General features: G+C 46.8%; 1 protein-coding gene across 1 annotated transcript in view; it reads left to right on the forward strand.

The window, feature by feature from the left end:
* Nucleotides 1-13414, forward strand: part of vps8 (VPS8 subunit of CORVET complex) — a 787508-nt gene that overhangs the window by 357820 nt on the left and 416274 nt on the right. Inside the window, 2 exon segments of the mRNA XM_038788252.1 lie at nt 1685-1766; nt 10831-10913. Of these exon segments, the coding sequence (XP_038644180.1) occupies nt 1685-1766; nt 10831-10913 (165 nt within the window).

Raw genomic sequence — 13414 nt, forward strand, 5'->3', positions numbered from 1 at the left:
GCTAACCACCATGCTACCCTGCTGCCCCAATGCTTTGGAATTCTTTCCAAATGTCGCTCCAAGTTGAATGGTTTTAATAATGGCCTACTTCACAGGGTTTCAGTCTTGCCTTCTGAGATTCATTCTCTCTGGATTCTCGAGTACTTGCAACATAAGTTTACAAGCTAATGACCCGCCCTCCTCTCTGACTATCTCTCCCCCGACCCCACTCTCCTCACCACGCATGCTCGCTTTCTCTCTCGTGCTCTCTCTTGCTCCTCTCGTGCTCTCTTTCTCTCTCTCTTGCTCTCTCTCTCGATCTCTCTCTCCTCTCGCTCTTTCTATCTTTTCCTCTCTGCCGCTCACTCTCTGTCGCTCTCTCTCCCCAGCATGTTCTCTCTCTCTCTCTGACCCGTGCTCTCTTTCCGAATTGCTCTCTCTCTCTTTGATTTTATTAAGGAGCCACCAACTCCCCATCTTCTGTTTTTATTTCTGATGGAATCTTTGCTCTGTTTAGATGTACAAGTTGAGGTTATTAAAAGTTATGGAATTCATAGGTTAGATGTCCAATTTCCACTGTTTTAATGCAATAAGCTAAAAACCCAGGAGCACGGCAATGTATGGCAATTTATGTTGTGCGCCTTGATGCACAATTTAATGGAAAACATCACACTGATGCTTCAAGAAGGGAGGGTGTCTGCTGAGTTTGGTATGAAGTGTTTCAGAATGGAAAGGATACTTCTGTTTAAACTTGAACTCCAAAGTAGAGAATTATTCATTGCCCGTTACTGGCAACTAGTTATCTCGATGAGCATTTAAAACAAGAATTACTGAGAATAAATATGGCACTGAGTCTTTTAAATTCAATAATAAGAAAAATGGTAATATATTCTTTCTGCAATGAGTCGAGCTAAAGTATACAATTAAATTCTGTGTACTGACAGATAATATTGAACTTGAGCAGAAAAAACTCTAACTTTAAGCACCAGTTTATCCATTTATTGATTAAGAAAGGGTGATAAAATTAGCCCTTGTTAATTTTTCAATAATGATTTGATAAATCTTATTGAAGTAATTTTATTGTCCTGTAAGTATTCTAGCGAGATAATCACAGCATGCACTCTCCAGTTTTATTTTTATTTTCCCTCCCTACTACTTGCCTTCTGTCCCGTAGCCCTCGATTTATTCCAGACTGCTGAACCCATAATATCGATTGCCTCTCACACCTCGTTAAAGTGGGTATTCTTCATATGTCAGTCTAAGCAAGAAGTATCACGATGCTACTTGATTGAGGGCATCCCAACTCAGCTCATACACCACTGCAATGCACTTCCACATTCCACCGCTCTTTTTCTCTCTCTCTTGTTCTCTCTCTTGATCTCTCTCTCCTCTCACTTATTCTATCTCTCCCTCTCTGCCATTCACTCTCTGTCAGGATTTGCTGGGTCGTATATGGGAGGACGAACCAGAGCAGAACTATTTTCCCACTGTAGGTCAGGAGCACCGGGGTTAATTCCTTTGTTGTTATTGTTTCCTTGACAAAGGTCAACTCAGCATAAGCTGTGAACAGGTCCCGGGTCCTTCCTGAAAAGTACATTTATCAGCTGGCTCATCATATAAACCCTATCCTTGAACTATAATGTGCAACGTTGTCGGACATGTGAACAAGAATGGTTCTTTGATGGGTTCATTTTCTCCCTTTCAGGCATTATGGTTTCCATTGCTTGAGGCTGTTATGTCAGCACAGAAACTGGTGAAAGATGGGTCATCCAGTCATGCTTTTGAATGTAAGTATTTCGTATGTTACATTTCTATTAATTATTTTAACCTTAATTTGTATATTGCTTAACCAAGAGCCAGGGTATGTTAGTGAGAAGAGGATTGATGGGTGAATGAGACTTAGTGCACATTAGGACATGGGCAGCGTTGTAGATGAGGTCACGTTTATTGTAGATAGAACATGGACAACCTGCCAAGGAGCATTGGAAGAGTTTTGTCCAGAGATAACAAAATCACACATAAGGGTTTCAGCAGCAGTTGGGCTAAGGGAGAAGCGGAGTTGGGCGATGTTATAAAGATGGAAATAGGAGATCTCAATGATGAATGGTTGGAAGCTTACCTCAGTGTTAGATACAAAGGCATTTCCAGAGAGAGGGATGGAGTCGGCCTCTAGGGAGCAGAGTTTGTGGCAGAGACTGAAGACAGTGAGGGAAATTTCTGCTTCTCCAGTATTGGACGTTGGATATGCAGTTTGACCGTTTTGAAGCAGCGGAGGGGGTCAAGAAGTGGTGAAAAGCTAGATCTGGATGTTATCAGAGTACAAAGCTGCATTTTTGGATTATGTCACCAAGGGCCAGCAAAAGGGATATAAGGTGGAGCTGAAGATATATTCTTAAGAGACTCCTGAGATAACGATGCAGAATCAAAGAATTCCTCCAGTGCAGAAGGAGGCCATTCAGCCCATCGAGTCTGCACTGATCCTCCAAAAGAGCACGTTGCCGAGGCCCAAAGCCTCACCCTATCCCCATCACCCTTTAACTCCACCTAACCTGCACCTTTGGACTGTGGGAGGAAAGCAGATCATCCGGAGGAAACCCAAGTGGACATGGCCTGAATCGAACCCGGGTCCCTGGCGCTGTGAGGCAGCTGCACTAACCACTGTGCCACGTTGCTGCGAAGGGGAAAGAGAAACCATTGCAAGTGATTGACAGGCTATTTTATGCAGGTAAGAATGGACCCAGGTGAGTGCAGCCTTGCCCAGCTGGATAATGGTGGACAGGTGTTTGAGGAGGATGGTGTGCAGATGTGCCAAAATCGTCATACAGGCCTGGAGGGACAGGGAGAGAGAGATAGGTCATCATTATCACAGTAACATTGAATGTAATTTGTGGTTTTGATAAAAGTTGTTTCAGCACTAGGGTCAGCACCATGGCACAGTGGGTAATGCTGCTGCCTCACTGGTAGCATGGTGGCACAGTGGTTCGCACTGCTGCCTCACTGTGCTGAGGACCCGGGTTCGATCGCGGCCCCAGGTCACTATCGTGTGCAGTTTGCACATTCTCTCCGTATCCCCCTCAACCCAAAGATGTGCAAGGTAGGTGGATTGGCCATTCTAAAAGAATTGGGTACTCTAAATTTATAAAATGAACACTACTGCCCCACAACACCAGGGACCCTGGTTCAATTCCGACCTTGGTGACTGTGTGGAGTTTGCACGTTCTCCCCGTGTCTGCTGGATTTCCTGTGGGTACTCCGGTTTCCTCCCACACTCCAAAGATGTGCACGTTAGATGGATTGACCATGCTGAATTGCCCCTTTGCATCCAAAGATGTGCAGGTTAGATGGGGTTAAGGAGATAGGGCAGAGGGTAGGCATAGGTAAGGTACTCTTTTGGAGGGTAAGTGCAAACTCGATGGACCAAATCCCTCCCTCCTTCACTGTAGGGATTCTATGATTGTATGACTGTGGCAGGGTGGAAACCTGATTGGAGGGATCTCATGGAATTTCTGGAAAGGTGAACATGGATTTAAGAGACAACAACTCATTCAAGGACTTTGGAGAAGAAAGGGAGAGTGTCGTAAATAGGACTTAAGCTGTGATCGGGCAGTTCAACATTTTCTTCCCATTTATTATATGGCCAGCACAGTAGCGCAATGATTGGCACTGTGGCTTCATAGCGCCAGGGTCCCAAGTTCGATCCATGGCTGGGTCACTGTCTGTGCGGAGTCTGCACGTTCTCCCCATGTCCGGGTGCTCCGGTTTCCTCCCACAAGTCCCGAAAGACGTGCTGTTTGGCAATTCTGAATTCTCCCTCTGTGTACCCGAACAGGCGCCGGAATGTGGTGACTCGGGGATTTTCACAATAACTTCATTGCAATGTAAGCCTACTTGTGACAATAAAGATTATTAAATTAAGATTATATATAGGCCATAGATGTAATATCGCAAATGTACTTTAAAAACAATCTGAAAACAAGCAATTAATTTGTTTGGGAAAATATTTTGGGAAAACCCATTAAATTAGAATACAGCTATTAAAGTTGATTAATTTCTGTCACTATCTCATTCTTAAAAGGATCTTTGATATTAGAACTTAAGTATTTGTACTCTGATCCTGGTGCTGTTGCTTGTAAATGGAGCTTCATTGTGTTGATCATTACTTACAGGATTCCACAGGTTCTTTGAACATGGAGATAAATTGACTTGGAGAAAAATTGACTAATAAACCCACAACCAGTGGATCAGATTAAAGCTCTGTCAGTTATCATACTGCATCCACTTGTAAACAATGATGGATTAGTAAACAAATAACAGGAGAGGAATAGGCTCCATGAATAGCACCATTCTCAATAATGGAGGAGTCACTGGTTAACTCAGTTGTCTAAATTATTAGCTTGTGGTAGAGAATTTGACCCCAACAGCACAGGTTAAATCTTGGGATGCCCACCTCCTCATCTGACCCCACACTTCATGGTGGTGCCTCTCCAACGATATAAGCAGTTGTTTCGCTTTAATGGAGAGAGATGTATAGGGTCCTTCATGGTCAGTGACTAATTATCAACTGTAAGTGTAAAAGACCAGGCTGAAGTGTTTGAAGTGGATGATCTATCTTGACTGCCTCTTGAGGTCCCCAGCATCAGAAAAGCCAGATTCCAAACAATTTAATTTATTCCACCTGAGATCAAGAAATAACTGAGGTGGTGGGGGTTGACCATGTGGGGGCAGGGTCTGCAGTGCCAACTGGGGCCACCATGTAGCCAGTTGGACCTGGTTAGGCACGCGGGTGCGCATCATGCTAACATGTCTGCCTTTCACTCCCTGCAGACAATGGGTGTTGGAATTCAACCAGCAATGGTGGGTTTCCTCCTTGGCGCTGCAGCCCTGGATGATGCACTGCGGCTGTACGAGCAGGTGTTGCACAAGGAGGAGCACCCTGCAGCAGTGGAGCCTACCAGTGAGGATGGCGAGCCGGCTGCCTAACAGGCCGAGGAGGAGCTGCAAAGGGGGCGTGCTTGAGGTCTCGCGTGTACCAGCAGTACCTGTCATTCGATGACATGCTGGACTAGGCATGCAGTCATAGACTGTGGCTTAACAGGGGGGCAGTGCGACAAATCTGTCAGATCATGACACACCTTGCATGCGGGGAATGGGGGAGGAAAACCGCTTCCAGTGACTGTCGCCCTGAACATCTAGGCCACGGGGTCCTTCCAGGCGCTGAGTGGGGGACCTGTCTGGAATCTTACAGAGCTCGGTGCCCAGATGCATCGGTGCCATATCGGACACCCTTATATGCCCAGTCAGCACAATACATCCATTTCAATGTGGACTAAACCCACCAGGATGCCTGGGTAATTGGGTTCACTGTCATCACCGGGATGCCCTGGGTCCAGGGGATGATCGATGGGATGCATGTCACCCTACGGGCACCTGCAGATGACAGGCCGGTGTTCACAAACACCGATCGATGAATGTGCAGCTGATGTGTGATCATCAGATGCGCATCATGCACATCTAGGCCCGAAACCCGGGCAGTATGCTCGACGCCTTCATCCTGGCACACTTGACGGTTCCTGGCCCCTTCAAGGTGCCCCCGTCACCTCCGGGGTGGGGGGGTGGTTTGGCTCCTGTGCGACAGGATTATCCACTGCAGTTGTAGCTGATGACACCTATCCGGAGGCCACAGACTCACGCAGAGACTCGCTATAACGACGCCCATGCTGCGATTTTGGCAGGCGTCTTTTGGGGCGCCCGTGCCTAGACGGGCCCGGCTGCTGCTCGGGTGTCCTAGGTGGCATGGTGCCACTGTTCTGCCCGCTGCCCAACAGATTTGCCAGGGACAGGAGGGGGGTAATCCATGGCACTGCAGTATTCCGGCATCTCGCCTGCTGGAGTCACCAGCAAGGGCCCCATCATCTCCTCCTTCCTCGGGGTGCCTGATGGCCCCCTCACTATTTCATTCGATGGAGGCCTGAGGCTGCCCCGCCACCTGGCTCTGCCTGAGGCTGTCCCGCCACCTGTGTGGCTGGGCCACATCGGCCAGCGCCTGGGCAATGCTGCTCTCAGCCATGGCCCACTGTGATGAGGCCAAGCTCTAGAGCGCCGCTGCAATGCCCAGGTTGCCTGTGATAGGGCAGGCCTATACTGTGTCACGGTCACTGCCTGCTAAGATTGCCCCAGGCCTTAGACATGTTGGGGCTTTTCACAGAAACTTCATTTCAGTGTTAATGTAAGCCTATTTGTGACAATAAAGATTTTTATTATTATTATGTTGACCCATGGCTTAAACCTTTGCCCCCCAGGCCTACACCTCAGACACCACATGCATGTTCGGCACCACTTCCTGCTTGTGCATGTGGTTGGACTTCTCCAACTGCACCTGCAGGTGCTGAATGCGCACTGACAACCCCTCACGTTGTTCCTGGCTCTGTGACTGCATCTCCACAGTCGATGGTAGTGTCTGTTCAAGAAGTACAAAACCCTCCCTGACCCTGACAGCTAGTCCCTGGGGTTGGCTCACCCTCCGACCATCCTCCGCCCCTTGGTAGTTCATATCTCCACCTGCTGTATTGCTGCTCGTGTGCGGTGCACAGCAGATAGTGTCCCCAGAGCCTCTTCACTAAAGTGCCTAACCGAGTGTATCAGGATAGTGAAGGGTATTGAGACAGGTGTGAGGGGAAGTCAGTGTCTTCCCCGGACTCGAGCTCCGGCTTGTCACGGGATGCGGACAGATGACACCCGTCCATGTCGGCCACTTCGTTGTCGCTGTTTGACACCTGGGATTGTGGCTGGGGAAGATGGTTGTGGGGTGGGTGGGGGGGGGGGGGGGGGGGGGGGGGGGGGGGGGGGGGGGGGTGATGGAGAGGGGGTGTCGGGGTGGTGGGGTTGACACACATGCTATGGGGAACCCCAACTCAGCAGGGTTTCACTTCATCGCCCGATGACAACCTCCACACTGGCAACTGCCCTTTCTTTGGACCCTCCATCCATGTCCAGTGCCTTTTGCTTTGCTATGGTGAGGGGCCGTAAGTCCAGCGCCCCCAGTGGGCAACCCCTGTCCAATCGTGCGTGTACAAAATTCTAGCTTGGCATCTTGGCAATTCCAACCTGGTACCGTGGCAGTGCCGCTGCGAGCTGGCAATGGCACCTGGGCACCTTGGCAGTGCCAGGCTGGCACCCAGGTGGCATCAGCAGTGCCAGAGCACGATCTTGCCCAAAGGGCACGCAGCTGGGGGTCTCCAATCCCCTTCTGTCTGGTCCCCATTTGTGAGGACCAGTCACAAATGGCGCTCACCCGAGGTATCCGAAGTGAAGGGATTGAATTCCAAAGCCTCAGGTAACTTGGATATCTGCACATTACAGTAAGTCTTTCTTGCTCTACCGTGAGGGCAGCACGGTAGTGCAACTGGATAGCACTGTGGCTTCACAACGCCAGGGTCCCAGGTTCAATTCGCCGCTGGTCACTGTCTGTGCGGAGTCTGCACGTTCTCCCCGTGTCTGTGTGGGTTTCCTCCAGGTGCTCACGGTTTCCTCCCACTGTCCAAAGACGTGCAGGTTAGGTGGATTGGCCATGATAAATTGCCCTTCGTGACCAAAAAGGTTAGAAGGGGTTATTGGGTTACGGGGCTAGGGTGGAAGTGAGGGCTTAACTGGGTCGGTGCAGATTCGATGCGCTGAATGGCCACCTTCTGCACTGTATGTTCTATGTTACTGCCTGCTCTAAAATGCAGATTTGCCAAAACATAATCCTACCCATTGTGGACGGGATTCTCCTTGCAGCGTCTGACAAGGTTGCGCTGAATCTCGTGAGGCGTTGCGAGCCGGGTGGATCCCGGGAGCGGGGTCTCCCAGCTTTCATCGGCCACGTAGTGCCACAGCGTGGTGCTTTTCTGGCGCTGCATGGCTGGAAGATCGCGCCCCATTACTTCCTGCACCAGTGAGGAGAGCTCGTTAGTGCAGGAATTGTGATTAAGTATGGCTCGGCGGGGTATTGCTCGCTGAGACCCAGAAATGAAGCAGTGTCCCATTCAGAGCAGGGGCTTCATGGCGCTGCAAGTCCCGGGAAACACGCGGCTAATCACGCTCAACATGAGACTCTTGCATTTCCATTCAATCGCACCCACGGTTTCTTTATTGCCAACTATCTGTTAATTTATCAATTAGGGATGGGCAGATTTGGATTCTCAACAAAACCCACACACATCTGCAAACAATTTTATTGTGACAACTTCGAAAGAAAGGATAAATAATTTGAGTTTATCATGGAAATTACTAGTGTTGCGATACTTGACAAGAAAGTCATAACGGAGAACCCCTTTCCTTAGCACAAATTCAGTGTTGGGGCTGAAATTGTCACATCAAAGGAAATTAAAATTGAAGAACAGAATTTCGTCTTTTTATGTCTGACTGGACATGGCTGAAAAATCTTGAACACAACTGCTCAAATAATGCTGAGTTAAACTTTTTCAGGCAACTCCACAAGGAATCTGCTTAAGATCTTAGAACCATCTGAAGCCAAAGCCAAATCTGTTTGTAGATTTTAAATTCTCTTAATCACAAAGCTACCTTGAAGATTGAAGAGCTGTGGTTTGGCTGGAGTGATTAATTCACGGGAAACTGGGAGTTAGTCCAGAAGCTGAGAATAATTTAGTTACATGAGGCTTGGAGATTGAAAATGTTATTTTGAGAAACTGAAAGAAGCTGGAAACGGAGTTGAGTTGTAAATGCCAGAGTATTTAGTTCCTGAGGGATTAGAAATAAACAAATAGATGGATTCTCTCAGAAATTTACCAGATACTAACAATAAGCGGGTTGTGCACCTGAAAAACTAACTGAAGTTATATTTTGGGTAAAACTGACTATCCAAGGTCACAAACTAAGTGAAGAATTGTATTAATTACTTCAGAAACATTTGTGCATCAAAGATGTTCATTACCTTTTTTTAATATAAATTTAGAGTACCCAATTCATTTTTTCCAATTAAGGGGCAATTTTTAGTGTGTCCAATCCACCTACCCTGCACATCTTTGGGTTGTGGGGGTGAAACCCACGCAAACACGGGGAGAATGTGCAAACTCCACATGGACAGTGACCCAGAGCCGGGATCGAACCTGGGACCTCGGCGCCGTGAGGCAGCAGGGCTAACCCACTGCGCCACCGTGCTGCCCTAAATGATGTTGACCACAATGAAACACTCGCTGGGAAGAAAATAACTTTGAGGCCAAACTGGAAGGATTTTAGACATCTGTGAGGTTTTTTTTATAAAGTTATTTTCTTTCCAATTAAGGGGCAATTTAGCGTGGCCAATCCATCTAACCACATCTTTGGGTGTGGGGGTGAAACCCACGCAGACACGGGTGTGCAAACTCCACACGGACAGTGACCCAGGGTCGGGATTCGAGCCCGGGTCCTCAGTGCTACAGTCCCAGTGCTAACCACATGCCGCCTGTCTGTGAGGTTTAACTAGATCGATTGGAAACCCTATTTAATCCATGTATTTAGAATTTGTCCTGAGGCTTTTCTCCAGAGCACGTATAACAAAATGAGATTAAATATTTCATTCTGCTACTGTGCACAGCTGGACTTAATATTTAAGATTTTATTTCAAGCCATTAATTTAAAGAATCATCTAATGCCTTGTAATTAAGACTCTGTTCGGATTTAACGATTCAGTGTTCAACTTCTTACAAGCAGCGGTTTAATCTTAAGTACAGTTTTATTAGAGAGCACTGGTTACAGTTTCATACAGTCAGAATAGAGACATTTCACTGTAGTTGACTATAAAATTCCTCCACTCTACTCAAAACTGAAGTATTTAATATTCCAGATATTGATAGGATTCCTAATGACCTAAGCTCTGTTGTGCAGCAGACAATTGATGTTCTGAACTCGGGGAGGAAATGGTCTTTTAAATTACTGACTTAATATTTGGAGACGTGTTCCCTGGTGCAAATTTATAATCAGCTCAGCAATGTAATAGTGCAGTACAGCTAACGTAAGTGGCACCTTCCCAAATACCATGCAACGATCAAACGATACATATGTTTCTGCTGTTGAACTTCAAATTTCCCAAACCACCTGCATTAAGAGCAATATGGTAAAAACAATAACATTTTGTTCTGTTGAAGTGGGGAAAAATTGATGCCATTTGTGGTTTCTTGGTTACTGATATTCACAAATGGACTCTATGAGCGAGAACTGCCGGCGCTTCATGCCGGTGGGATCTCCCGGTCCTGCTGATGGCGCACCCCTGCCCCGGGTTTCCCAGCGGCTTGGGATGGATTCAATTGGAAATCTTGCATTGACAGCAGCAGGACCAGAAGATCTCACCACCGGCCAATGGCAGGCCGCCTCCTGCCACTGGGAAACATGGAGTGGTGAGGCAGGAGAATCTGGCCATATGGTTTCAGAGTGTAAGTGACTGAGCAGCTCAACACTCATGCTCGCCAAAGGGCTCACTTGATCAGTCATGCAAGTGTAATATTGGGAAACATTTTAGTCTACAGTACCAATTTGGATCATCTCCTTAATATGCATCTATACCAGAAATCGTCATCTCATTGACAAAACATATCTGCAGTATACACGAGTGCCTTAGCACCGGATTCCAGGTGAGGGTCCTCTCAAAGGTGAACCAGCAAATAAACTTTTACTCTTCTCTCCAACCATCAACTGCTTCTGTGAGTGAATTTGCATTATTAAATCATTAAAGGAGCTTTGAAATGGGAGATCTTCATCCTTTCAACTGGATTTTGAATGTCCTCTATCACCTAACTCCACAATTGTGTGCAATACTCTTTTTTTTGTATCCTGGCTTGTGCCAGTTAAATTTACATTTTGACCTTCTATTCACAGTTCTGAAGCACTTGACAAAACAAGTACTGAACAGTATGACAGGATTTATAGCACTTCCATCAATTTTGCAACGCATATTACAGGTAAGCCCTGAAAGCACTATCAAAAGCTCTTGTTAGGCCACATCTTGTACTGTGAGCTGTTCAGTGCACTGCACCTCTGGAGGGATATATTGGCTTTGGAAGGAATGTAGTGTATTTTACTAGAATCATACCTGGGCTCTAATAGTTCAATTACAAGGAGGAATTATACATTGTTATTTTCCCTGGAATTTAAAAGATTAAAGGATGATTTGATTGAAGTTTTCAAGATATTTAAGGGAATCATACAGGGTAGTTAGATACTTTCTGCTCATTTGGGTATCTAGGATTGGGAGGTGTTACCAAACCTTGCAGGAGTGAAATTAAAAGACTTAAAGGGTGACAGATGTTTGGAACTCTCTTCTGGGGTGACAAATATTACTTAGATTCTTTGCTAAATTGAAATTGAGATTTATCAGTTTTATTTCCCAGTTGTGTTAAAGAGATAAGGGGCAAAGCTGGGTATATGGGTATGAGGAACATGGGCAAAGACGGGGATATGTGCTTAAGGAATATGGGGGTAATGGCGCGTATATGATGTAAAGGGGGGTATATGGGGTTAAGTCACAGACCAGCCATTTTATTTCATGACGGCCAAGGGCCTAGAGGCAAAATAGTCTATTTCTGTTCCGATATTCCGAAGAGCAAATGAAGATGAAAAAAAGAGACAAAAGGGAGCACGGTAACACAGTGGTTAGCATTGTTGCTTCATAGCTCCAGGGTCCCGGGTATGATTCCTGACTTGGGTCACTGTCTGTGCGGAGTCTGCACGTTCTCCCCGTGTCTGCGTGGGTTTCCTCCGGGTGCTCCGGTTTCATCCCCCAAGTCCCCAAAGATGTGCTGTCAAATAATTTGGACATTCTAAATTCTCCCTCTGTGGACCCGAACAGGTGCCACAATGTGGCGACTAGGGGTTTTTCACAGTAACTTCATTGCAGTATTAGTGTCAGCCTACTTGTGACAATAAAGATTATTTTTAAAAATCTATAATTTAATAACATTTCAGAAAAATTTCCCAGCTGAAGGTTTCCAGTTTCCTTTCTGAAGCCCCAAGGTTTCCGTTTACTTTCTGAGTCTCTGAGCTTGAATAACATGTGCCATTAATAGCCCTAATAAACGGTCCTTACATCATGAAATAACAGCCTTCATTTTTTTGCACTTAATTTAATTTGTAATTTACAACAGAAATCTGACAATATATTGACACTCCTGGGGATGTTGATGGCCAATCTCTTGTGAAGCTAACAGTGAATTGGCACAAAATGTCTAGCAATTTGTGGTGATTTAAAATTTAAAACCTGTTCCTCACCACAGATATCTGGGCTAGAGTGAGGGGTTGGGACAATATTGGCGCAGGATCTAATTTATTTTTCAAAGCCGATTAAGAGCTTAAAATCTTACTGAGCTGGATTTTATTGTGTAACATTTTACCTGCTCCCTCCCCAGCAGCCTCATCATCAACTTGCCCATCTGAAACCCGGCTGCCCTGCAGTGCTATTACACGGCGGCAGCCTTGAGTCATAGAACATAGAACAGTACAGCACAGAACAGGCCCTTCGGCCCTCGATGTTGTGCCGAGCAATGATCACCCTACTCAAACCCATGTATCCACACTATACCCGTAACCCAACAACCCCCCCCTTAACCTTAACCAGACTGGGGCTGCCACTCATCTGAGGAGGACGTCTCGCCTTAAAAGAGCTGCTGGCCAATCAAATGGCTGGCAGCTCTGTGGTCCTAGCAGAGCCAGGACCAAGTGGTGGCCACTACTGGGACTACAGGTAGACCCCGAGGAAGATGACTGATGGGGATTATAGAATTCCTGCAGTGCAGGAGGCCATTTGGCTCATTGGTCTGCACCGACCCTCTGAAAGAGAACTCTACCTAGACCCAATCCCTGCCCTATCCCCGTAACCCCGCATAACCCGCACATCTTTGGATTGTGGGAGGAAACCCACACAGACACGGACAATGTGCAAACTCCACACAGACAGTTACCCAAGGCCGGAATTGGACTCGGGTCCCTGGCGCTGTGAGACATCAGTGCTAACTCATGTGCCACCTTGTCGCCCATATCGAAATTAAAGGTAAGCCTGGAACTTTGGACAGGGTTGGCTGGCAGACCCTAACGAGGGGGGTGGAGTATGGCGTGATGTGGCAGGGTTGGGGGGGGTGGAGGTAAAATAGCAACAGAGCTGGAATGGGACCCTTAATTAGCCATTATTGGCCATGTAAGCTTCCCAAGTCCAATGGTGCGGGTGTTGCCTGACACTTTCCACACCTACCGTAGTATGGGGGAGAGGTCAGGGATGGGTGGGATGGCTTTAAGACGGCTAGCTGCTTTTTTTTTTCATTTAAAAAGAAATAAATTTAGCGTACCCAATTATTTTTTTCCAATTAAGGGGCAATTTAGCGTGGCCAATCCACCTACCCTGCACATCTTTTTTGGGTTGTGGGGGTGAAACCCACGCAGGCACGGGGAGAATGTGCAAACTCCAGACAGA

This window comes from Scyliorhinus canicula, chromosome 2, assembly GCF_902713615.1.
Source record: "Scyliorhinus canicula chromosome 2, sScyCan1.1, whole genome shotgun sequence".
Lineage (NCBI taxonomy): Eukaryota > Metazoa > Chordata > Chondrichthyes > Carcharhiniformes > Scyliorhinidae > Scyliorhinus > Scyliorhinus canicula.